At 26.9% G+C, this 27587-nt stretch overlaps 2 protein-coding genes across 2 annotated transcripts in view; one reads left to right on the plus strand and one right to left on the minus strand.

Moving 5' to 3' along the window:
* Positions 1 to 17565, minus strand: part of LOC107442171 (gamma-tubulin complex component 2) — a 33118-nt gene extending 15553 nt beyond the window's left edge. The window contains exons 1-15 of the mRNA XM_043042880.3: positions 17375 to 17565; positions 14134 to 14221; positions 12327 to 12418; positions 10907 to 10964; positions 8328 to 8459; positions 7034 to 7100; positions 6861 to 6955; positions 4938 to 5012; positions 4477 to 4558; positions 3280 to 3357; positions 2979 to 3184; positions 1910 to 1971; positions 1785 to 1827; positions 383 to 454; positions 232 to 293 (exon numbers count right to left, since the gene is read on the minus strand). Coding sequence (XP_042898814.2) covers positions 232 to 293; positions 383 to 454; positions 1785 to 1827; positions 1910 to 1971; positions 2979 to 3184; positions 3280 to 3357; positions 4477 to 4558; positions 4938 to 5012; positions 6861 to 6955; positions 7034 to 7100; positions 8328 to 8459; positions 10907 to 10964; positions 12327 to 12418; positions 14134 to 14221; positions 17375 to 17427 — 1265 coding nt within the window. The 5' untranslated portion in view covers positions 17428 to 17565. The remainder of the gene's footprint in view (positions 1 to 231; positions 294 to 382; positions 455 to 1784; positions 1828 to 1909; positions 1972 to 2978; positions 3185 to 3279; positions 3358 to 4476; positions 4559 to 4937; positions 5013 to 6860; positions 6956 to 7033; positions 7101 to 8327; positions 8460 to 10906; positions 10965 to 12326; positions 12419 to 14133; positions 14222 to 17374) is intronic.
* Positions 17566 to 17740: 175 nt separating this feature from the next.
* Positions 17741 to 27587, plus strand: part of aux (cyclin-G-associated kinase) — a 47058-nt gene continuing 37211 nt past the window's right edge. The window contains exons 1-6 of the mRNA XM_087149961.1: positions 17741 to 18032; positions 19997 to 20058; positions 22438 to 22497; positions 25261 to 25375; positions 25500 to 25639; positions 27437 to 27562. Of these exons, the coding sequence (XP_087006087.1) occupies positions 17903 to 18032; positions 19997 to 20058; positions 22438 to 22497; positions 25261 to 25375; positions 25500 to 25639; positions 27437 to 27562 (633 nt within the window). The 5' untranslated portion in view covers positions 17741 to 17902. The remainder of the gene's footprint in view (positions 18033 to 19996; positions 20059 to 22437; positions 22498 to 25260; positions 25376 to 25499; positions 25640 to 27436; positions 27563 to 27587) is intronic.

A 27587-nucleotide genomic window follows, 5' to 3' on the forward strand; every position in this document is an offset into this window, starting at 1 on the left:
CCACATTGCAAAATTTGAGCAACATTTGCAAAAAGTCAGATTCTAATAGCTTAGAACACACATACAAAAAGAGAATTTTATTGAATAGATGTTTATTTCTGTGGAATTATTGAATTCTTTTTATTAATAACAACTTTTAATGTTACGACCCTTAAAAGCACAATGATTTTCCTGCTGGTCCTGCACTCCTGAATAGGGCCTTAAATCTATGTAAAAAATTTTTAAGGATACGCATCACTATATTCATGAGGTAAGTCCTCTTTTTTGATGATTTCATTATCTTCAACCAAAAACTAAAAACAAAATTGTTTCAAAGAATTAACTTTCATTATAAAAAAAAGATCAAAATCATCATTGAGACTAATATATGTTTCACTCTTACTTCAGAGTAACAGTCTGAAATAATTCCTTTGTAAATCCATTTCTCTAAGATTTCAAAATATGGAAGTGAAGCCTGAAAAAGAGAAGGAGGAAAGAAAAATCAGTTGCGACTTTCGACTGGGACAGAAGCATTTCTAAATAATGTAATGAATGTGCTTTCAAAAAATTATATTTAAATAGTAAAACATGGCCTAAAGAAAAATGATTGAATTAAAAGGTAACAAGTAAAGGCTTTTATAGTATATGTAGTAAAATTTTTACAGCACAAAGTTTTATATTAAGTTCCTTGAGCAATTCTAATTCTAATATCTATAAACATGTATACGTTTAAAAAAAGTAATGTCAAATTTGACAAAATTTTAGAAAATATAATAAGTCAAAAACTCATAATATTTTGAAAATTGGTATAAAACTATGTCATCATAAAACAGAATTCAATCATGTAATTTGATGTAAGGTTTTGAGCACTTAAAAATAGAATGTACAATCAAATAACTAAGAAAAAATTCAAAAACAAAGCATTAAATCTAAGTAACCTTGTACTATATATGTACCTTGTACCTAGTACTATGGACCTTGTACTATATATTTAACAATAAAGTCGTAATCTATTTAATTTCTATACAAAGCAGCAAGCTAAAATAAAAATTATTTACACTAGAAATCTAATTTGCACTAGAAATGCATTCTCTAACATTCAGTCATATATAAGAGTTACATTTATTATATATTACAATTAAATTTTTAAAACCTTATACAAACAATTTTCACTAAGTCAAAAATGACATATTAAAGATAATAAATTTACAGTATTATATACTTGAAAAAAAATTGTGGGTTGTACTTACTTGCTAGGCAACTCTTGAATTTATAGTCTTCATACATTTACTAATAATTTCAAAAAGTCTTAAGAAAAATAAAGTGAACCTTTTACTAAGGATAAGGGTTCATGTTAATAAAGATTTGTGTTGGCAATTCCTTATGACATAAAAAGTATCTAAAATCCATGATTCTGAAGGTGCATTTCCATGAACAATAAAATCTAGCACTTAAACATTAAGTACAGATAAATAATTGACTTAATGACAGTGTGCCAAACTTAAGTACAAAGTATCGATTTGTCACCCTAAGAGTTGAAATTTGATGCACTGTAAAAAATTGAATTTAAATAGAAAATAGCCACTAAAAAATCGTATGAAGTTATCATCACACTTTCAGAAATCAACTTGAAATTTCAACATAATATTGAACAGTGATTATGGTTAGATTTTCAGGTTATGCAATAAAAATTTAGTTTTTTCTCTCCATCAAATTTCACAGGAATAAACTCCTTAAGCAGTACATTAAAAACTAATAGCTAAATTTGTTTTATGACATAGAAAATAGAAACAGATGAAACTTACTGCTCTGGTAAGAGAGTGACAGATCTCTTGTGATTTACTTGACCTACAAAAAATATGAAAATTAAAAAAAGTAAATAAAAAAAAAATCCATAATTTACACATTAAAAAAAAAAAAAGTACCATACCCAGTGAGAGAGGATGTATTTTCATGCAAAAATGACAAAACTGCTCCTCCAAAGTAATTTTTCTGTAAATAAATAAATAAAAGTAAATAATATTATTTAAGCAAATTCCTTAAAGAAATATTTTTTCTCCTTGAAAAAACAACAACATAAATCTAAATTAATAGTAGTACACTTATTTTATTAAAAAATAAAACTTCGCAATATTCATGAAATATTATGGATCAATATGTTAGAATGCTAAAAGGCCTCATATAAAATCATATATTTGGATCAAAATTAAATGCAAAACAAAATTTAACAGATAAATAAATAAAGAATATTTTAAAATTGTACACAAATTATGAACAGTATAGGAAATAATCAAAGGAGAATTTCGTAATCAATAAAGGGAAATGAAATTTAAAAACTAGATTAGGCTAGTATAGTTATTACAAGTTAAACTGAAAAGTTAATTAAATGAATTAAAAGAAAATTTTTTTGTTTTTAATATATTCCCAAATTCATAAATTTGAGTAGTAAAAGACATATTTATTAGTAAATATTCTTGAATATGATTTTTACAAGGATGAAAATAAATACAATTCAAATTGATCATTAAAAAGAAATATTTTATCAGGATAAATTTCTAGAGGATAACTTTGTCATGGTATTACTTATTTAGGAAAAAAAAAATGTTAATAAGGCTTCCTTTTCAGGAATTTTTTAAATTTTCTAAAAGTTAAACTTTGCCTAAAAAAAAAAAAAATAAAATACATTGCCCTTTAATTTTTTAATTCTCATGAAAATGTCTTAAACAATTTGCTCAAAAAAAAAAAAAAAAAAAAATGCAGTACATTTGAAATTAGCTTAACTTTTACATGCCCAGATTTCAACTAAAACTAACTGCAGGTATAAAAATCTAATTACCAATTACCATAACTTATCGTTAGACTGATATTTGATTATAATAATTCCTTAATTATCGAATAATTACCATTATTATATGACATTATTCATTTTTTTAATTTATAATTTAAAAATTAAATTCACAGAGGTCTGTTCATTAATAACATAAATTACAGTGATGTACCTTTTTAAGAGTAGAAGCAATTTCTGCAATGGTTTCGAGGGTTGTTAAAGATGGTTGTAAATAAAACCACAGTTTTTGAAGAGTCAGATTGTGTTGCAAATGCTGACTCTCAAGTTGAGAAACCAAAATAAAGTAATCTTTCAAAAAAGTCCTCATAGCTGCAGAGAGGGCATGGTTAACAAGACCTTTTTCATAATTAATGTTTTCTGAAAAAAATTAAAGGGATATATAATTATTAAAAACGTTAATGGACAATAATTAAAAGTAAAATAAAATACAATTAGAAGATTAAAAATTTTACCTTCTACGAATTGTATTATAGTAGAATAATGGGAGAACATAGGAAGCATATTTTGAACTAGTAGTTTCAAAGCTACATCTAAAAATTTAAAGAAAAAATGTAGGAAATGACAGAACAAAAATAAAATGCACAAAAGAGTTATATGACTAAAGATTACTAACATTTTGATTAAAAAAAAAAGTTAAATGCATAAAAGCTTTTTCTTACACACACAGACATATAGATATAAATTAATAAAACTTATTAATTTTCTTGGTTTCTCTTTTTGTCTTTATAGAGCTATATATATATATATATATATATATATATATATATATATATATATATATATATATATATATATATATATATAAAATTAAAAAGTATTTAAACGTTTAGTTAGGCCATCAAGGTCAATTTTGAATAAAAAAAAATTAGCAAAATAAATCAAGATATTATTATTATTAAGATTCTGACATGGACAGCTGGTGCAAATAAAGTTAGGCTTAATTAACCTTTAACTAATAAGGTACTCCCTTGATATGTGATCTGAAAGGCTGCCAAAAAACATATTAGCACAATAATCAGTAAATGTTTTATTTCTTTATTAACAAGCATAAAAATGCATATGGTATAATAAACAATGATGGGGTGAAAAAAATAAAGAATTAATCTGTATTGATTGTTTATCTGTTGATTGCAGTCAACTAATGATAATCAAATTTTACTATAATCAAGCAATTTTCCTGCTGATGCATAGGTTCATTTTTATTTAAACTACCATTGGTTTTACAAAAACTTAGCCACTAGAAAAATATACAATGGTTTTAGATAACTTTAAGTATACTTGTTTTATTACATCATATGCTATCCACATTTTTTTGGGAGCTTACCAGACCTAATAAATAAAAAAATAACTAATTATTAAAGAATCTACAATGATTTTTGATTAAATACTCTAAGCTAGCAAACATTCCAGATGTTATCTTTTAAATAATTAAAAATATAAAATAAAAACAAAAATGTTTGCACTTCAATTCGAAATAATGCCCGATTCCTTTTGAGAAAAATTTGTTTTTCACACCCCTCCTTGAATGATTTTTAGACGTGGGGGCTAAAATTATCTCTTTTATTTGCTGGAAAAACTGTACGTAAAAGAGAGACTCTTTCTTTTAATATTATAGCTAAAGATAACAAACTGTTTATAAAGTAACTTACTTGCACTATCATCAATACGGAAAGACTTTTTACTATCCAAATTTGACAGCTTTTGGCAGTGAATGTAGTCACCTTCTATTCCCTAATTAATATAAAATATTAAAATAGTTGGTCATAATCAGTCTAAATCAGAAATTATCACATTACATTTAAAAAACATTAGAAAGATACTTTTCAAACTTTAAACAGTAAATTTAACAAAGCTTGATTTTCTTTTTAATTACTTGTTATTTGATAAATGAACATTACATATTCATTAAAGAAAAAATAAGTCAAATGATAGTTAAAATTTTTTAAGATTTGTGCAACTTGAAAATCGACAATTCTGTTCTCTATGCCTTTCCAAAAGTTATTACCTTTATATGTTAAATTTTTTTTTTGCTCGATAGAGCATCTTGTAAACCTTTATATGCTCAAAAGAGCATCCTTTAAAATAAATAATAATTATTATTTCAACTTACCACAAGGCAGAAAAGTACATCATCGATCAAACGACTCTCTTGCACATTTGGTGGTAAAACACCAATTGGACCACTCTAAAAGCATAAAACAGTACAGGAAGATAAAGGTTCATTATAAGAAATATTTTATTGTGTTATTTACATGTTACAAACAAAAATGAAAATCAGAAAACAAACAGAAGTAAATACATGGTTTATTACAAAAAAAAATAAAAATATTTTTGTTGGTTATTCAGTTGCCACAAACAAAAAAGATAAAAAAGGAAAACAAATAGAAATAAATAAAAGGGTTATTGTAAGAAAGACAGAATATTTTTGTTGCTTATTTATTTGTTACATACATAAATAAAAAAACTGATAACATTAGCTAAACATTATTCATAAAAAAAAGAACTGTGATTTATATATATATATATATATATACACACACACACACACACATATATATATATACACTATATACAGTGTAACGTCTCATATCCGGACGTCCCTTTTCCGGAAGAATTGATTTCGAAAAAAAAAAAAGGTCTTTCGACACATTTCCCCTTCTAGCTTGCACTGAACCCCTGATTTATGCATTGAACCCGTAAATCACAAAGGGGAAGAGAAAATCTATCAAGACCATTGAGTGACCGTTAGCGACGCTCCTACTCTGGAATGCAGGAAAAGAGGGAGATTTGTTTTCAAAAGACCGCAGCTGCGCCTCCCTCTTTTCCTATGCAGCTGTCTAGTAAACGAGGCATTTCCTGGAACCTTTTTATTGAAAGAAAAGGGTAAAGGCAGCTAGTGTTAATGTGGAGGAGGAGTCAAAATGGAACATTTGAATAGGTCTAAAAGGATACACATCCTTGAGAAACATTCATTCTTCCCCAGACCATGTAATATTTAGGAGGCGGGGGAAAAAAGGGGGCAACATTCTTTCTTTAGCAGATTCTTTCAGTCATACAAAAAAATAAGAGAACCCCATCAGTGTGCCCTGCCTTTATGCTTGATTGATAGCCAATGATTGGAGAAAAAACAATAATTTGTCACTTCCCGCCCTTAACTTGAATGATCTCCCCTCTACATTTATTTTCTTTCACAAAGAAGAAGGAAATGAATTTTTCTCCTTCACCAACCCATCTTAATGAATGACTGGAATTTCCCTTTCTTGCTTGAATCCTTCTAGTTAAAAATGGCGTATTATTATTTTCATAACTGTCAATTTTTTTTTTCGTTTTCTACATTTCAAGCAATAATTTTTTTCCCTAATATTTCATATTTGATTGATTGGATAATCTAATACTAGAACATTATTCCCCTTAAAAATAATGTTTATTTATTTTTGCTTCTTAGATTTAGATCATTTTAAGCTTTGTTCCAGAATGAAGTGAATTTCCCCTTCCTGCTTGAATCGTTCTTGTTCAAAATGGCGGATTAATATTTTCATAACTGTCAAATTTTTTCGTTTTCCATATTTTTAGCAATAATATTTTTTTTCTAATACATATTTTATGTTTGATTGATTAGATATTCTAATGCTAAAACATTATTCCCCTTAAAAATAATGTTTATTTATGTTTTGCTTCTTAGATTCAGATCGTTTATTAGATCATTTTAAGCTTTGTTTACCTTGGGGGTCAATTATACGGACTTCTGGAAGTCCCACCGATTACGGATATGTGACTTTACACTGTATATATATATATATATATATATATATATATATATATATATATATATATATATATATATATATATATATATATATATATATATATATATGAGTTAATAAAGAGGTGAGCATAAACATACAGTTACAAAATATTACATTAAAAACAAGGCTACATAATAAATTAAACACATCAAACTATAAAATTTAGAATTACAAATTTAATTTCAAATGAAATTGATATATATATATATATATTTAAAATTACTTACTACTATAAAATCTGATCCTGAGTCCTCTACAAAATCCCAACTTAAGTGAACTCTGTCTCTTAGAGACTTAGATAGTGGATGTATTCCAGGAGGAACTATAAATTAAAGGAGGGAAACAATTTACTTTTGCACTAAAACAATTTTATCAAATAAGTCAAACAAAGCTCTCATACCTTTTCTTTTTTCTAAGGTGATCTTATTAGAAGAGGTAAAACTGTTACCCAAAATTTGTTTCAGGTTCTAAAGAAAGACATTCTCATATTTGAAAAGTATTTAAATTAGAAGTTATCAAATACCAATTATGCATGATTTAATTTAAAAATAATTATATTCTACTAATGTACTCATATTCCTGGAAGGCCTGCTTTGAGCAAGAATACTATAATGAAGATATTTTATGCTTTTTAAACATAACTTTTTGTCATTTAGTTAATTTAAGATCAACTGTTAAAGTAAGGGTGCATGAAATACAATGTACCTGAACTTAATAAATTTTTTTTATATAATTTAATATTTTTTTTTGAAAAATAAAGTAATTAAAGCATCAAAGAAACACTACCTCTCCTTTTTAGTTCAATATAAAACATTGTACAGTACTCTATTGATTGTCCTTAATATGCATTTTTGGAACCCTTATAAAAAAAAGGAACAAAAATGTACACATATAAAGCGTCGTAAATTAATACATTAGGTGAGAAGAAACAAAAATACAATTGAAATCAGTTGAGTCACCAAGGAAGAAAAATGGATGAAAAACATCAAAACCAATTTGATTATCCAAAGAAAATTGGATAACTCTTTTCTGTTCTTTACAACAATCTAAAAGTTACTTTTTCAGTACTCTTTCCTCCATATTGAATTCTCAGTAATTGATTACTTTTCTATTTTTTTCTTCTTCCCGTAAATGATAATTTATGTCCCATAAAGTGCATACTTTTTTTTGACAAGGGTACTAGAATAATATAGATTATCAAGTAATTAGTGACGAACACTTTGTAAGCACACTAATTCAATATAAAACTGCATAACTGTCTGCATAACATATAAAACTGTCCATTCAAAATAACATAAAAAGTGTTCTGTTTTTCAATTATCAAATTTTGGATGCTAAATAGAAAATGTGGTAAAAGGACATAGAATAGAAGACATAAGACTTATGTAGAATAGAAGATTTTTTCAGACAAAATTAATAGCGTTGTCTTCAATTGTTCATCATTCCCACATACAAGACACTTATAATAAAAAAGTAGTTGAAGATTTTAAAGATTTAAATAATAAGCAGCTAAAATAATTTTTCTTTCAAAGGAAATAAAAACCTAAACTTAAAGCTTTTTTCTGGAATGTTGAAATTTTTCAAAAACTTAGTTAGAAGGCATGTTTTTTAATTTTAAATCTATATTTTTTGTGGAAAGATTTATTATTAAATAGAATGACAATAATAGTTATAATTACAATAGAGCATATTACCACATGGTTTTCTTTATAAGAGATATTTCCATTGCTAAGATTTGACTTCTCATTAAAACTTGATTTTTCAGAGAGGTGAGAGATGCTTCCATTAGTTTTATTAACAGCATCTCGTTTGAGAAAACTTTTTACCTAAAGAAGGAAAATTTTAAATATACATTTCAGATTATGTAATCATTGTCAGAAGCCTACTTTTGATTAAGTCTACTTAAGAGGAGCTTTAATATAGGTTACATTTACTTAAAATATAATTAAACATAAGAAATAAGATTTATTTTGAGGTGTGGGATTCCGACAATGTCAACCTTCACCAATTATAAGGTACTTCAAGATAGAATCGGGTTAACAGATCTTATATACTAGTGAATTGGAATACAATAAATGTAGTGGTAGCTATGCTACATTTCTCCCCCACCAGAGTTTTATCTGTGACAGAATTCGACGAATGGATATTACTTGTTCATTCATTGCTGTGTTGCAAGAGGCTGTGAGAGCTGTATTAAGACCACCAAGCTTTGATTGCTGGTCGTGAGGGTTGTATTAGGAACACTGTTGTGGGTGTGGTTGCTTTTGCATTGCAGATAGCAGTTGAGTGTGTACAGGCCCCCGTTTTGTGTGATTGAGACTGAGTAGTAATAGCGTGTAGAGGGCAATGTTGCAGCCATAAATAGTAAGTCAACTGTTCACAGTGAATCATTCATGGAACAAATCACATGTTCAAGTCAAAGTAGGAGTTTCAATCGAGGTAAGCGTGTTCAGATCACGTTCGCGTGACACCCACGTGAGGTGAGGCTGGGCTGCCAACGATGTCAACCTTCACCTATCCATAGGTACCTCAAGACAGAATCGAGTTAACATGTCTGTCTTATATACTAGTGAATCGAAATTTAATAGTTGTAGAGGTAGCTATGTTACAATTTCATAGTTTAAGTTTAAATGTTAAAATTTGCTTATTTTGACTAAACATGCCAACCAATAAGAAAAATAACATCCATATACTTTTACATGCAAAATTGCATTATTATATTACAAAAAATATGTATATAAAGCTTTAACAAATTTTCTGCATTATTTGCTTTCTCTGCATTCTCGTTCATTAATCAGAACAAAACCCTTTAACATAATTAGCAATTCACATCCGACATTTAGGTTCTACATTTAGTAAGTTTTTTCTTTAAGGAAACATGAAATCTAGCGAAAAAGTATTCTAGCCTAGCATAATTATTATATTATTCTTTGTAAGACATGTGATGAGGATTGCTTGTAAGATTTTCACTTTTAAAACCCTTATTTAAGATAGGCATAGTAATATTAGTGTGATTTTGATTTTTCAACGTGTAAAGATTAAATAAAGATTGTAGTGTTTCACCCGGGTCTATGCATGCTTTGATTTTCCAGCTAAGTCAGACTGCAATACTTATAAATATATTATATAAATGTATACAAAGATTTCACTTGCCTATTTTTTAATGTTAGTTATGACCTATCGATATTTTGTTAGCCTAGGCTTTTCTGAATAAATCGTATTTGTTTAAATACAGTTATTCTTGATAAGCAGTGACACTTTCCATTTCCAAATTGAAAGCAAAACACAACTAAGCCCCCCCCTGGGAAAATTGTGAAAAACTTGGAACTTAACAGTTTAAAGTTTAGAAAAAGCTCAAACCAACTCTCAGGCAATTAATATTATGCGACTGCTAGCATGCGATTATTTTTTTGAATATTCAAATTAATAATAATTTTAAAAAATTTATTTGATGATGATTTTATTGAAATTTATTATTATACTGTAATGCAGTCTTAGTGACAATCTTGGGAGTCATCCTTCTTGCTATTCCAAAGACAACATTGCATGCACAATTTAGACTGAGCAGATGGTGGTTATAATCACCTGACCTCCTTACCATTCTCTCAAACCACAATTGTTTTCTGGACTCTTTCAGAATGCTACATTTTTGTTGTATAGGTCGAAACATTTTATAAGTCAACTCTCTCATCTTAAATTCAAAATGACAGATTTTTTGTGTCTTCAGTAAATAATTTAAATTTCGAATTAACACTTGCCAAATTTTTTTTTCTTCGCAGATATCAATTAAACACAAAAAATAACTTTTAACAAATAAATCAAAATTTTGCAAACCCCAATCTTTCTTAGAGATGTAATTAAAACAAAATAATACGAAGCACTTTGAAAGTGACTAAAGTTTCGCTCTTTCACCCTCAAATAATATTCAATCTCCTGATGCTCTGATTCAGATAAATTTCTGATGTTATGCCTGAATAAATGAAAAACTTAGGAACTAAAATGATTGCTATTTTTTTAATTTTCTCAAACTTCAATTTATCACAAAGTTTAATTAATTCTCTTTTATGCTAAGCATCATATTTTGTAAAAAATCATTGTGTTCAAATGTGTTTTGACATATAAGCCGATTTTCAAAATTTCATAGCATTAAAAAAGTTGACATCAACTGAAAAATACAGAAAATCTAAAAGTTTCTGTAGGCATTAGAATTAAAATTTGATTCTGAGAATCAATATTATTTATAAAACACTTTTAGTAAAATTAAGATGTTTACCTCTCCACTATTCTGAACTTTTGATAGTAAGCATACAGCTGAATCTAAACCTTGAGTACTACAAAAAGGAGAAAAAAGGGTGAACATTAGTAAAAGCAAAATCACTTTTAAAATTCATAGATATTATTCATAAACAGGATTCATATGTTTTTCACATGGTTTTAACAATGAAACAGTGATTACCTACGTCAAAAGCATAAATTTTAATTATAAATGGGTATAAATATTATTCATACTTGATGCTTAAGACAAAATATTAAGGCAATATATTTCTTTTACATATTAAAACACATTTAAAAAAAAAACTTTTATCATAGAAATCTATGGAAGCCATATAGGGGTAAAACTGCTTTAGAAAAGACATTTCAGTTACCAAAATAAATAAATAAAAAAAAAAACATGTTCTTTAATAATTACTAATGTAAGTATTTCCTTGTAATAAAAATAAGGTAAAAATGATACTTTAAATTCAAAATTTAAAATTCCTAAAATCCTGATTTATCAGAATCTTTTGTAACTTTTATAATAGGATACTGTTGCTAATTTTTCAATTCTGATTATAAATTAATCCAATGATATAATTTGGATTTAATGCAATTTTGTTGAAGACTTAAAATAAATAAATAAAATAACCTTGTAAATCAAAACAATGAAATAGAATAGTTCCATTTTAATAATATGTAAACTACAATAATAATTGCACTATGTAAATACTTAACTAGTCAATTTTAAAAATCCTTAATATGAGAAAACTAACACGAAGTAAAATAATTAAAAAAATAGAAAGATAAAACATAACTTTTTTTTTCTGCTCAAAAGTATAAATTCGACTTTAATTACATATTAATATATATATGTAATGATTTGTGCGGTAAGGGAGGAAAAAAGATAATAATTAACTATTTAACTTAACAAATTTAATGAAGAGAGAAAAATATATAACAGCGATATCAAAATTAGAAAATTGTCTACAAGCAGCTTTGTAACGCGCAGTGTACTAACTAAAAGTCAATGAAGTACTCCAGGGCAGTCTAGCATCATGGGTTAGTGTTTCCTTGCCGTTAGGCTAATGTTTTCATGGTTTTCTTCTCCATCTAACGCTAATGCGGGTTAGTTCCATTAAAAAGTCCCTCACAAAGGCAAATTTCTCATTATAATTGACCCAGGAGTTTCCTTGTCTTCTGGATTGGGTTCAAAATTAAAGTCTACGGAGTTAAACATTGGTAGTCGTAAATTCAGTATTGGGTTGGCTGTTTAAAGCGGATTATAAAATAAATTATGTATTATGTTCTAATGAGCATCATTTTAGGTCTTGAACACAAAAACACAATTCTATTCAAGAATAAAAATAAGGTAAAAATATCAATAACACAATTCTATTCACGAATGTACAAAATGAAAAAAAGATTTGAAAACATACTGTTTGAGCTTCATATCTTCATACATTTGAAGAAATCTGTCAGGTTCTTGAGACGACTCAGCTAATTTATTAATAGTTGACATTGACAGTGCCTGAATAAAAAAATCAGAAATTTAAAAAAAAAATAAAAACTTATATTTTTTAACTGTAAAATACATTTTCATGAAATCATTCATATAATTTAAATCATATGAAATAAATTGTCTTGATATAATATAAATTCTTTCAAATTATCAAATATTTTTTATGCTTAAATTTATTCATTTCCGATTTTGACTGCCTCTTTTATTTCGTTGCATTTTTTTTCTGTTGTTATTTTCATTCAAGAGACAACTCATTTCTTTCATGACAGATCTTAAAACTGGTAAAGAAGAGAGAAACAGAATGACATTCTATGAGAGAGGAACAATTATAGGGAGATAATCAGGTTTGATTTAAAAAAAATTAAGATATCTTTCAAAGTAATTTTTGGTGCATAAATTCGCTTTATTGAAAGAAAAACACAACTCATCTTTAAATAGTATAATTGTAATTTTAAAGCTTTTTTGAACTTTAAAGCAATTTGGTTTGAGAGTCTTATGGTATAAAAATCAATAAATAATCAAGCTACTGATTGTAATCTCGAATTTTGAAATGTTACGTGTCGTAATAATAATGTATTAACAATATCGGGATTTTACAAAGGATGTGATGGGAGCCAAAAAAGACAAATAGCTATAAAAAACTATTATCAAACAATGTGAAATTGCGAGGCAATTTTGTTAAATGAAACACGTAACTCCAATATTAAATTCATGAGTTGGAATAATGTTTTCAGAGTTTAATCTGAGTTCCGAAAAAAATAAAAATAATAACCACCAAAAAGACCATCATCCAACAAAGTGAAGATGGAACTGTTTCAAATAAAACACATCAAAAAGTTAAAAATCAAATTTGAAAGTCGTAATAACATTGTAGTATATCAAAATTTGTAAAAATCATGTGGAAAGATCTGAAAATGTTAACAATTTACAAAAAAATATTATCAAACAGCAAGAAACTACGATAGCATCTAATAAAATGCTTTAAAAAGTGATAGCTAAAAATCGAAGGTCGTAATAGCATATTAAACATATCGGAATTTGAAAAACCGTGTGGAAATGTCTGAAGAAATAAAATTGAACATGGTGCAAATAAATCATTTTTTTTCTCAATATATATATGTAATTCAAAGGCATGCAGGGTAGAAATTTTTTCATTCAAAAGACAAACTGGATCACCTGCCCTGCTGCACCTAGAATGAACACCTAGTCTTTTTAAATTTTATAAGGAATGTATTTTTTTATATATCATTTTTTAAATGATAAATATTTAGTTGTAGTAAAATATTATATGAAGAATAAAATGTGATTCTTAAACAAATTTACGTAACAATGAATGAAGTTCTAAGGTCATTAAAAATAACTATTATTAAAATTAATAAGAATATTATGTTGAAAATAATAAATTTTTTATTATAGGATGAAATCCACTTACATTTACAAAAAATAATTTCAAAATATGGATAAAAATTTTTAGATGCTCTGTGTAAATAAATATATAATAAGAATCTTACATCTCTGCATGCAAGTGTAAAAAAACAGAAGTAAATATCAAGGAAAGAGAGCAATTGAATTAATAGATTTAAAAACTGGTCACCTAAAATGAATTTCCCATAAAAATAACATGCTTAGATTCATTGCACAGATTACAAATAAATTACTAGATTACAAGTGAAGTAAACTTTCATGTCCTTAGTAAAATATGAAGAAAATAAATGATATTTTACTTTTATAGTAGAGTGGTGTATATTTTTCTTCAGTAAAGCTTCAACATACATGTCACATGATGCATTTTCACTCTGTTTTTCATTACATCTATAGAAGTATGCAAAAAATATAATATATTATATTTATTTACATTCACATGCATATATATATATATATATATATATATATATATATATATATATATATATATATATATATATATATATATATATATACTTTCATTCAATACAGTCAATGAATACATTCAATAAAATCATTTTAAAACTTAATTTTATTTCAGAATTACAATAAAATGGAGTTAGAATATTATTTTATAATCGTGGCTTAACAGCCGAACTAATTTATGAGTTTACTACTTTTAATGTTCAACTCCGCAGCCTTGTAATTTTGAATCCCATCAAGATAATTAAGGTAACTCTTAGATCAATACATGTATAGACCCCTGTGGCAGAATCGCGGCTACATGGCGACATTGTCGCAGAACGTTAAAGAGTTCCTGCAGAAATATTTTTCCTTTGGGAAGAAAAAATTTTGATCTTTCTTTTCTGCAGAAATTTGCTTGTAAAATTTGAATTGCACACTTAAATGATCACTTTTTGTCCCGTTGAATTTGTACCGATAGTATTGTGAAACCATGTAGTGTTCCGATTGTATTTTTGGCATTAATTGATTTTCACATGGTTTTTAATTATCTTGATATATTTCAGATGATATCGGAAATTCGAATCGAGGATTCAAGTATTTTCTTTTTACGGCAATGATTCTATCGTTTTTTTCTGGCAATTATTGCTATTGATTTCCACATAGTTTTTAAAATCCGATATTATTTAATGCAACAATTAAATTTTGAAACGAAAAGCACATTTTAGTAACCTTTTGAGTAACCAATTCGTGTGATTTCGATGTCGATCTGTTTTGGGGTATTTACTGCTATGGGTTTCATGATTTTTAATTATATTTTTTTAATGTGATAATGATTTAAAAATGCGATAAAGGAAATAATTAGTACGTGTTTCACCCCAACAAAATGCGAGAATATCGTCCATAATATTAGAATAAAAAAATATTACATATTTAATGAAAGTAATGATTTTTTTTGGCGGTCAACAGAGCGTTTTTATTACTTTAAATTAGTAACATATCTGTTTTTTATTACTGAAAGTACCTCGCACAAAGATATTAGTGCTAGAAAGTTTTGTTGCAGAAAGCCCGAAAGAATTCTGCCACAGGGGTATAGACCTCATACACTGTATTTTCATAATCAGCTATAGCTTGTTTAGGCAAATATAGTACATTTGAGACTGATCACAGAATTCTAAAACACTATCTAAAATTTTTTAGTTAAAAGAGCTACTGATGTTGAATTTATAATGAAAAGCTAACCAAATTAACTCAGCAAGAATAACAAAATAAGGATTACAATTTTGACTAAGGTATTTTTATAAAAGACTGATTAGGAGATACATTTCAATAAAATATATGTAATCACTGTGTTTAATGAGTATTGCAAAATAATAAATTTTAAAACCCAATAATATTATATTTTATTATTAATATTCTAAATTAGCTCTACATTAGCACAAATGTCAACTGCTTTGACTTTAGCAGAATTTTTCAATAAGAAAAAGAAAATTATTAACTAAAACCTGTTCAAATTTGGCACCTTTTGCAATTAATAGGGTCACCACAAAATAACTGGAAAAAAAGTGACATTTTATGTAGCATTTTGAATTATTTATAGAAAGTAGAAGAGGAAATAAATTTTAATCAATTTTACTAAACGAAGAACTATACATTAAATCATAAATTGTGCTAGCACCAGAAAAAATTTGCCCACAAAGCAGAGAAAGTTGGCATCACTGTATTAGTGGTAATGATGTAGATATTTTCGAATCAGTAGGTACTTACCTGTATGTGCCACCACTAGCTAATATTGCTCCATAGTTTGCTTTGATTTGTAAAAAATTAAAAAGTAAAATTTACAGATTAACGAGTCGCCCCTTTTAAGTTTCTCCCATCTGAATTTTTTATTTTAGTTTCTTTTTCTTCCCCACAGTATCAAAATAGTGGCTTGCTTGGAGTAGGTATTGATACTTAAATTTTATTATGAATAGAAATATTTTTCTTTAACAGAAAATATTCATAATTCGAGATGAGTTCCATATTGATATCTTCGCAAATAATAATCACCAAATTTTGTCAACTTCTGGCCAGTGGCCTGCCCCAAACTACAAAAGAAAAAAAAATCACAGAAAAGGACCAACTAGAAAGGTATAGGTAACACTCAAACCAGCAAACCACAACATATTTTTAAAAAATGTTACAAGTTAAACTTTTTAAGCTACAAAAATAACCTCAACGCACAGAACTCTATCAATATATACATATATTTAATAAGATAGAACACTTAGGTGCACTACTGGTGGTATGTCATCCGTATTTCCCAGATTGCGTATAATTCATGATATTCAGATAAATATAGATGATAAATGCTTAAAAAATCTTAAACGATTAATAGACTATAAATGTATACAAATTAAGTAAGTGAATCAAATCAGGGGTCTGTCTAGGTTTTTCTGAAAGGTACCTATTTTGTGAAAATTTAGACATAATTTGTGAAAAATTAAAAATTATATTAAAAAATCAATACAAAAACATGGTAAAAATATAGATTTATCGTTTCTTAAGGGATACAAAAATAAAATTTTAAGAAAAAGTATTTTGTGAAACTACCGTTTTTCCTAAAGTTGAATTTGTGAAACTACCGTTTTACCTAAAATTGAATTTGTGAAGGTACCGCTAAACGGTAGTAAGTTCGGCCTGGACAGACCCCTGCAAATAAAACAAAAACCTGCCCATTGACTAAGTTAAGGTTATTCTAATTAATTGAATTTAGAGTTTTTGTAATTTCCTTGCATTTAGGAATAAATAAAATTTTTAATTAATTCAACTATAGCTTTTCTTTCGAAATTTTGATCTACGCAATTGTCAAGTGAACATTCACTACTAATAATAACTCTTTAACCTACTTTGGATAGTAATAACAGTTATATGCAAGCACAAATGAAGAGGAAATGAGAGAAATATAATTTTAATCGGGACGATTTCCGTATCGTGATCTACGCCAATCTATATTTTTAAGCATAAAATAAAAAAAATTCTTTCTTAAATAAAAATCTATTTTGTATTTGTCTCCTTTACAGAAATCTACTATTTTTTGCAATTTATTTAAATGCATACCTAAGTGTTTTCATCAACTCTTGCACATGAAGTCGCACTTTTGGTTCAGTCATATGAAATTATCAAGTATATAAGATCAAAAAATAGACATGAAACCATTTAATATTACTGATATATGCGCGGTAAATAACAATTTATTTTTAAAAAACATAAAACAGCGCTTTTTGTTATTATTGCGCAGTAAAGTTGAGTAGTTTTGATTCTGGTTATTGATTCTTGATTTAAGAATAAAGTTTCTTTATTTTTTTCATGTCTTCATTTTTTCCGAAATTTTGTAATTTAAAATTTCTTCTAAATTCAGTAGAATCTCTGAAAGTTTCTGAATTATTATAATTTTTTTTTTATTCACCATGACTTGGAAAGGGAAGGGTGGGGAGTTCCCAGGTTTCTGCTTCTGCACCCAGTTCAACTGTAGACACTGATGGCTGTTTACCTTTGCTAAAAGCTGTTGTTTTTTCTGGAACAAAATGATTAATTTGGTTGATTTCTTCAATAAATTATTTTCATGAAGTATACAAATCGAACAGTATGTCCGATCTATTTAAATCAGCATTAGGGTACTTCTCTAGCAATGTGCCTCGAGAGGAACACGCTTTTGTTGGTCAAATTGTTGAACTTGAAAAACAGAAACTAAGAGTGAAGAAAGTAATAGCAGAAGGTGAGACGCCCTCAAATGAAATGAAATTTTAGCTTATTTACTTAATAAAGTGAAGTTTTTATTTTTGCTTTCTGTATAAATTTTATTAACATTGAGGTAAAACTATTTTTCTATCACATTGGCCTGGAAAAAGGGCATGTCAACAAACGAATCTATGTACTATATTATAATCATGTTTTAATTAAGTTATATAAAGTTTAGAAATTTTTATTAAGGAATAAGTATTTAATTTAGGACAAGTTGAAATTGGGCTTTCTTTCTATTAATATATTTAGAAATTTTTATTTATTGGGTTGTTATGACATTGCACTAGAAAAAGCAATTATTTCACATATATATATTTTTTTTTTCAGTATTGAATGCACTTATTACAAAAACAGCAAGCTTATTTGCTGTACAAAACCCCTTTAGTTCTTTCTTTTGAAGTCGTTTTCAATTATTAAATGTCATTTGAACTGCTCACATAATTGATCCAGGAACTAATTTCAAACTGTTTCTTGATATGTATGTTTATTTTTCTCTCAAGTTAATTTTGACCGATATAAAACTAACAAATTTTGTCAATTTTTATTTGCAATTTTCTGATTGTTCAAGTCTATTATAATTGTAATATTACCTAACTTTAATCTATACAAATATAGATTTGATTTTAAAATTGAACTTTAAATTGTTAGAAAATTTCCAATTTCTTCAAATAAATTATGTCCTTGGGTGATTCCTATTAATAAGATTTTAAGACATTATAAAATCATATTAACTTTACATTGTTCTTTGTTGTACACAGCATATTTTTTTGAAAGTTTTTTCTTTTTGTCCAGGCTAGTAAAGATTGAAAAAATTAAATTTCTTTAAATCAGGGCTATGTACATTTCTCTTGATTGTTGTAATCAGTTCTGTATATTGTAATTAATTATTTTTTGTTTAAAAAAAATTTTTTTCTTGTAATAATTTTAAAAATTAAACTTTGACCTAAAAAATTAGTGACTATTCTAAGGTTTTGAAAATTCTCTTTTTTTCTTTTCTTCTTCTTCAAAAAAAGAAAACATTTACAGTTTTTTTACATAATATTTTTTGTATGTTTTATTGTAAATTTTTAAATAACTGCATTTATAATAACTTAATTTTTTTGCATTTATTTATAAATTAGATTATGGGATTTTTTTAAAATTAAAATATTGTTGTAACTTCAGCTACTAAATGCCTATCAACAACAATTATACCATTACAACTCTAAAACACGTATTGCTGGTTCAAAACTAAAACGACACATCTGCAAACATATTATGCTTGCAGATGTGTCGTTTTAGTTTTAAACCAGCGATATGATATGTAATTTCTGTTTTTATAAATTGTAATCTTTATCTTGGATGGAAAACATGGTGGCAGCGCATCTGTATTTTAGTTAAAATCAAATTGGATTCCAAACAAATAACCTGGTCAACAATAAATAAGCAATAAATAACAATAAATAAGTAATATTGAATTTTATAAAAAGTTATGTAAATAAAATTCATTAGTCATTAAAAATTTATGTCATTCTTAAATTATAAACATCATAAAATTATTATTAAATAATTATTATTATTCTTTAATTATAGTTTTATTGAAAAACATTTATTTAGTGTTCTGATTTCCCATTACTGTGAGTTCTGATAATTATACTTTTGTGTTTATTCATCAATTTTAACTTATTTTGTTTATCTAAATTCATGGTTTTCTTTTACATAATTTATTCAAAAAACTTTGTCAAAATATACTTTTACAATCACAAGTTCCTTTTTTTGGGGGGAGGGGAGTATTAGATGGTTATTATTTTCCTGGTTAACCCTGCCAGGTTTTCAAGTATATGAAATATTCATACATTTAAGAAGATGACTTTTGAAATATTTTTTAGCAAAAAAATCTTCTTAATGTATTGTGGGTTATATAGAACATTTAATAATAAATGAGCTTTCTAAATTTAGGAGGATTTGGTTTTGTCTTTGTTGCACAAGACATATCTACTGGCAAAGAATATGCTCTGAAAGTAAGTGACTTACCTCAATTTGTTACTTTTAAATTCAAATTACAACGTTTCTTAACTTATAATTTATATTTTAATGATCTTTATCATCCAGAAATAATGATATTAATTTATTGTTATTTAGCTAACTATATCAACACATTTTATTGGCAAGCATTCTATGATGTTTTTATCTATTAGTATTATGGTTCTGATGATATTTTTTATTGTATTACTGAGTTAAAAATGTTTTATGTTTTTAAAAATTTACAAAATTAAATAAGTATTCGTTCGTAGGTTTATAGGTTAAGTTTTTTATTTATTTTTAAATTTTCTTCCTTTCCTTTTATTTCTTTTTTGTCATTATATATGTATGTTCGCTTGTAATGTTTCATAAATACGTCCAAGTTAATTGTCTTTCTTTATACAGTTTTTATCAAAAAATTTCAATTGTAATTTTAAGTAATTTAAAATCTAAAAAACAATAAAAAAGGAAATTTTTTTTTAAGAAACCAAAGCAAAAATACTCATTATTTCAGAAAACCTTACATTTTATGATCTTGCTGCACTCTATTTAACCTCATCCTTTTCTTCTCAAAACACACTCTGTTTTACTGATTGCGTTTTGTCTCTCATAAGCTGTAAATTTAAAATAGTACATTTTGCTTTATTGTAAATTAAGTGTAATATTTATCATAATAAATGGTAAATAAATTGAATTTTTATCTGTTTTTTTTTCTTTATTTGTATGATTAAAATTTTTAGATGTCAATAAGTTTCATTTTCAAAGGTAGTGTTTATTATTTTTCTCTGCGGTCTGTGGTAGCCCAGTGATTAGAGAACTGGTTTGAAGAGGCCAGCGTTCAATCCTTGAAAAGTATGTGCATTAAATGTGCAGGGTATCCGCGCACCTGGAAAGTCATGAAAAATCATGGGAAGTCATGAATTTCGGTATTGAACAAAATTTGTCATGAAATGTCATGATTTTAACTATTTAAAAAAAAAAAAATCATGGAAAGTCATGGATTTAGGTCGCCAAAATTTTTTATTTTTCAAGTGGAGTTCTCTCCCTTCCCCCAATTTTATGGTGTTCCGATTATCTGAATTTGTAACAAAATCCCCACTCAGAGTCATATTTTATTAAAATATAAAAAGTTTTTATCATGTTCTTTTTAAATTATGGTGTTTTTTCAAAAAATGAAAGAAAAAATATTTCTAGAGCAAAGTATCTCTTAAACTTCTGTGATTTCAGAATTATTATTGTAATTTTTATTTTTTTATTTATTTTATCAATTTAAAATTCTAACTAAAGCAAGCCAGTCATTGGCAAATTTTTTTATTTCGAAATGAGAACAAAAAAATGAGGAGTATTTCTTTCCTTTCTGATAAACAAGAAAAGCATCTTTAGAATATAATTCTGCAGAAGAAAAAAAGAAAAAAAATTATTTGCTCAGCTATTTTATTGCTTCAACTCTTTCTTTACTCTGTTTTTTGAATCTAAAATCAATAAATATGAAGATGCAGGGTATAACAGTTTTGGTTTATACCTATCATTTTAATTAACGTTATTATAATGCTTTTTAAATTTATTATTCTGTTTTTGTCAGAGAAAATAGTTAAGTCATGAAAAGTTCGTGGAATTAGTCATGGAAAGTCATGAATTTGAAAATCTAAAATGTAGCAGATACCCTGTACGCGATCGTAAAATCCGTAGAATCAAAAAGTCATGTGTTCGGTTGATGAAGCACCATGTGTACGGGGACCTGGAGAAAATTTCCTCCTCTTTAGATCTATGTCTAAATTAAGGAAGTGGCTTCACGAATGAATGATACTGCTATCTATCAATGTTTCTAATGCTGCTTGTCCAAGTGTCATTAGAACTTTTTTTATTTCTGCTAAGATTTTAATGGCCATGGGCTGCACGGATCCCAAGTTAATACTATATATTTTTCATTTTATGTATGTTACTGTGATTAATTGTTGAGTATGCATAATGACTAATTATTCATGCCAAAACAATTTATCTCATAAATTAATTATTAAATTAAATTTATTTAATTTTACTAAGGTTGTTTATCAATTATTTGACAAAATGCTCACGTCTAATGATTAGTAAGAAAAATTCATGCAGTTGATTGTTATTCATAACAATCTTTTGATGATTAATATTAAATGGTTAAAAGAAATAATTTATATTAATTATAATAATTTATATTAATTATTACCTGGCCCTACTTATAAAAAAATAACTATCAGTGTAACGAATTTTATATTAAAGACCTGTTTAGGCTGGTATGTATCATACATTCCATGATAGGATTTGTCACAATGACAATAGCATTTGTAGGATACATTTATCAGCATTAGTTATTTTTTAATTATAACTATTTATTTTTATTTCAGAGGCTTTTAGCTGGTGATAGTGATGCTAATAAAAGTATACTTCGAGAGATTAGATTTTTAGTATCCTTTATTTTTGTACAATTATAGTTAACATTTGTGATATTACTTTAATAATTATTTCTAATTAATAAATTAAGTATTTTTTGTTTTCTATTACCAGAGTATCCTTGGAATAAAAATTGATAGACCAAGTGAAGTTCTTGTGAAGGTGTTCAATAAAAAACAGAAGCCAAAAGTTAGTGAAATGGGAAGGTTGAGTTATGAAGTAAATTATATAAATAAAAATTTAAGGAAACCAAAATTATAGTCGAATTTAATCAGGATTGAAACTTAAAGTAGCATACATTTCATAGTGACATTCAGTTACATTTGGATCTTTTTTGCGAGAAGGTTGCTATTTTTTTAATTAGTAAATTGTGGTTAAAAAAAAATGCCAATTCCTCAGTGGTTGAAGGACTTAGCTGTTGTTGTGAAGGTCTGAGGTTTGATCCTCAGATTCAATTTGAAGTCCATTCAACTTCATGTGGATGGGCACCAGCGATATTGGAAAAAAAGGCTTATTTTCTATGCAGATTATATTACCACATTGTTACGGTTGGTTACAAAATTGTAGTGGATTTACCACCCCCGCCCACAACCGAATGTTTTGCTTTTCTAGCTTAAAATGAGGATAGAAGTTTATTGTTACAAGATTTATAACCTTCAGAAATGAGAAAAAGTTGGAACCATTCATTACTTTATGTAACCTGTCGAATTCCAGTACTAATGTTAAAAATTTTTAATGCTAGCATTTATAGAAGTGTATGTTCTTATTTTTGTTGGTTTCTTTTATTAATAAAGAACGATACATTTATGTAACTTTTATTTTCTTTTTTTAAGAATGGTTATTGTATGGGTGTTTTGAAAGATTTCACTGTATTTTAAAAATGTGGCAATGCATAAAACGAATTTTATAAAAATAACTGCAAAAAGATAAAATGTTTTCTGAATTTTTTTTTAGTTTTTAAATTTTTCAACATAATTTGTTGGGTGTATTCTTTTAAGTTTAAATGAGGTGTTTTCATTATGACAAATCTATTGACTTTTATTTTATTATAACGAAACTCAGTTAAAGCCCCTTTTTTAAGGTATTTGAAAGTGATAGTTTAAAATTCTGTCATCTCATTAAAAATAAAATTGTATTTATATTTTAAATAACAATATTCCAATGATATAATGAGTCGCTCAGAAGCCAATGCGGTTAAGTCCAAAACACAAAAATTGAGAAAATTAATGTTTCTTGATACATTAGTTTTTAAAATTCTTGGTTTATTAATTTAATTAGAAAAGTGTATGAAGTCTTTTTTCGAGGTGTAAACTCTGCAAAAAAAACAAGATATGTGCAGGATGTGTAAATAAAAACGTAAGTATTTATTGAAATAATGACAGCATCTTAAAAATTTTAGGACTTATACCTTTTGGCAGCTGAAAAAGATAAGAAATTTATGTAAAAATAATAAAATAACATTTATTGTCATAAGTTTTATGTTTATTCATCATAACAAACATCATCTTCTTCTGAGTTATTTAAATGTAAATCTTGATCTCCACGTGTTGTCCTTAATGTCCTGTAAAAGTCGTGTTTAATTGGAGGTATATACTTTAATAAACACATGATGTCTTTTTTTTTGTTTCTCTTGAAACTGTTCTGCCATTAGGATATAATATAGGTTGAGTTATATTTTTTAACCCTGAGTTACTATGAATTTCTTGTTTTTCAGTGTTACCAACAAATATCAAAAGAAGAAGAAGAATTTAATTTTTATTTCAAAGTTTATGTAAAAAAATATTGATAAAAGGTGGACTTTACACATCAACACAATAATGGCTTCTGAAATTATTATACAATATATTCAGAAGCTATTAAAAAAAGGGCTGTCTAACCTAGAAAAAAGTAACCAACGAATAAATCCTTTAATAACTAAGAAGATTGTTATTTTTTTCATCAAATTTTCCAAAAATCAGAAAATATCAAAAAATGGATTTAACCGCATTGGCTTCTGAGCGGCTCATATAATTTATTTTTACTTTAGAATAATAAAGTGCTAGATTGTTAATTGTTATAAATTGTTATTATTATTATAAATAATTATAATTATTATGTGTAACAATAATTAGAGTGTCTTATAATTATTGTTATTATAAAACTAATACAGTACAGAACCCGTTATCCGGAAATCGGAAAACCAAAAAATTGGAACAAAATTCGATAAATTTTCCCGTCATTTGTAAAAAAAAAAATATTTTTTTTCCTCATAAGATTTTAGGATTTTTCTTTCTTTTTTGAAAGATGTTTACCATACCATCATTTTGGAAATAATCATTAGTGTATTTCTTCATCGTTTTTTCTTCTTTTTAAGATTATTTCCAAATATATATATATTTTTTTAGTTGGGTTTAGCAATAAATAAACGGCTTTTTGTAGCGATTCAGAGAACCGGAAAAATCAGTTATCCGGAATTGCGATAATCCCGAACGTTCCGGATAATCGGTTACCTTCTGTACTGTATTATAAAAGTTTGAAGTAATTTTGTCTTTAAGCATAAAATTTTGAATAGATTTTTTTTTATAGATCATTCTTTATATTAGGAAGCTCCCCTTCTTGCTCCCTAAACTTATAACAAAATTTAACTTAAAATATGGAATAATGAAATATCATTAATTGATTTGTTTTATGTTACTGCCAACCCATGAAAAGAAATTTCATCGGTTTTATAACGAAATAAATTTTATATTATATAGATTTTATTTTCTCTCTTCTATTAAATCCTTTACTTTTGAAAGACAAAATTATCTGGTCATCCCAATATCATTCAATTTAATGCTGCAGCATCGATTGAGAAAGAACACTCTGAACATGGTAAAACAGAATACTTATTACTGACAGAACTTTGCACAGGTATGTTAATCTTATTTCAACATATTTTTATTTCTATACCTTATGTATACTTTCACTACAAAAATATATTATTTAAAAAAAAATGCAATTTTTTTTTATTAATTTTATTCTATTATGTTTAAAGGAGGTCCATTAGTCGACGCTTTGAATGCTAGGCAAAGTCCACTATCATGTGCACAGGTTGTTCAAATATTTTACCAAACATGTTCAGCTGTTCAACAGATGCATTCTCAAACCCCACCTATTATTCATAGGGATCTTAAGGTATATGTTTATATTGTTTGTAGATTTAAAATAAATATTAATGTCAATTTATATTATAATATTTTATTTTCAAAGAATCTGAATAAATGTAAGTCTGCACTCTTTAATAGGACTTTCCATTGCTGCAAACCTTCCGCTATAACGAATTATTCATTCCGTCTCGTTTCCATAGGTGCATTGCTATTTTATTCTCCACTTAAACATCCTACTTAAACCATTCATTCCAATATAGCAGACAATTTTGCTTTTTTTTTTAATTTAAGGAAAATCACTGTAAAACATTAATACTTTTCTTAATCATGTATTGACAAAAGTTTGAAGGAAATGATTCAAATTACCATTTCTTTTGGTGTCGCCAGTCAATAAATGTGAAACTTTTTAAATTCTCAGTGAATGAAGAAGAGTGCCAGGACCACTTATTTGTATTTTAGGTGTTTCTAGGCGTAATCTATGGTAAAGAAGAGGGTGGTTTTTGTCAAAATAGGCCTGTTATTATTTTATTTTTTTTGGTATGATATTTCAACCCAATTTTTGAGTTTACGACTACTAATTTTCAACTCTGTAGTCTTGTAATTTTGAACCTGATCCATAAGATAAGGAAACTTCTTGATCAAGTATTAGGAGAAATTTGGATTTGGGGAGGACTTTTTGATGGAACGAACCCGCATTTGTGTTACATGGAAAGGAAAAACCGCCAAACCTCCCGCATTTAGCCTAGCGGCAAGGGGACTCTAACCCATGATCTGTCTACCATTGAGTATATTTTATGTCAGCATTGTGATAGGTGTGAGCCCGGTGCGGAATTCGTATCGACTAACCATCGGTGGGATTCAAACCTGGGTCACCTCATTAAAAAGCGAGCGCTCTAACCCTTAAGCCACCACGGCTCAAGCCTAGTATATATGAGTTATGTTTAATTATTTGCTCTAGTTTTTTGTACTCACTATATAGTGACCTCATGCTATAATGTCCATTTTTCTTTGGACTGCAGTGTTCTTTATATCAAGCCTCGACTGTATTTTTGTTGGTATTATAATTATGTTTTTTCTTACGTATTATATATATAGTGTTAGTCAGTAAAATTTAAACATTCAACAGAGAGAAAACTTGTTAAAGTATTTGATTTAGAGTGAAGAAAACAAAATTAGGAATTGTCAAGGAATATCGTATTTCTTTGCCAAAATTTAATCTAATCTTTACACGTCATTGAGACTTAAACTTGGAATTGACAGCAAGAATAAGTAGTTAATTTGATTCAAGTTGTTTTGTGGAATGTTCATAATTGCTAACATTCCCAATGTAATCGAACAAAAATCACTCTTCAAGTCGACTATTTTATAAATTGACTTGCACTTCATGATCTTTATAGAACCAGCAATCTATTATGAACGCGTGGCAAACAAGAGATAAGATTCATTTGACATTATTACCATTATTTTACAAGTTAACTTATAAAATATATACATAAAAATCCTTTTGTGAGTCAGAATAGAGTAGCAAAATAACTGGAATGACAGAGTTTTTTACCAGCACAAATGCATTTACATATCTAAATACTGTTGTTGTCTTTATTGTTAAATTAAACTACATATGTTTTGTGAATAAAATGAAATAAGTGCCAACAAAACAAGTTTGATATAGTCATTAAAATAGATCGTTTCAACATGTCGTGAAGTACAACAAAAATAACATTATTCCTAATTTAGGGAATTGCTTTTTAACATATACTCAGTTTCTGAATTTTATAATTAAGATCACTTTATATTTTAATATGTTGATATTTAAAATTAATTTTAGATTGAAAATTTACTTTTGAGTGCTGATGGTAAAGTAAAGTTATGTGATTTTGGAAGTGCCACTACAAAATCATGCCATCCAGATAATACTTGGAGTGCTATTCAGCGCAGTTTGGTTGAGGATGAGGTAAATCATACATGGTTTTTTTCTA

The sequence above is a fragment of the Parasteatoda tepidariorum genome, chromosome 8 (genome assembly GCF_982258835.1).
Source record: "Parasteatoda tepidariorum strain Cologne lab strain chromosome 8, Ptep-v5.0, whole genome shotgun sequence".
In the NCBI taxonomy this organism is placed as follows: Eukaryota; Metazoa; Arthropoda; class Arachnida; order Araneae; family Theridiidae; genus Parasteatoda; species Parasteatoda tepidariorum.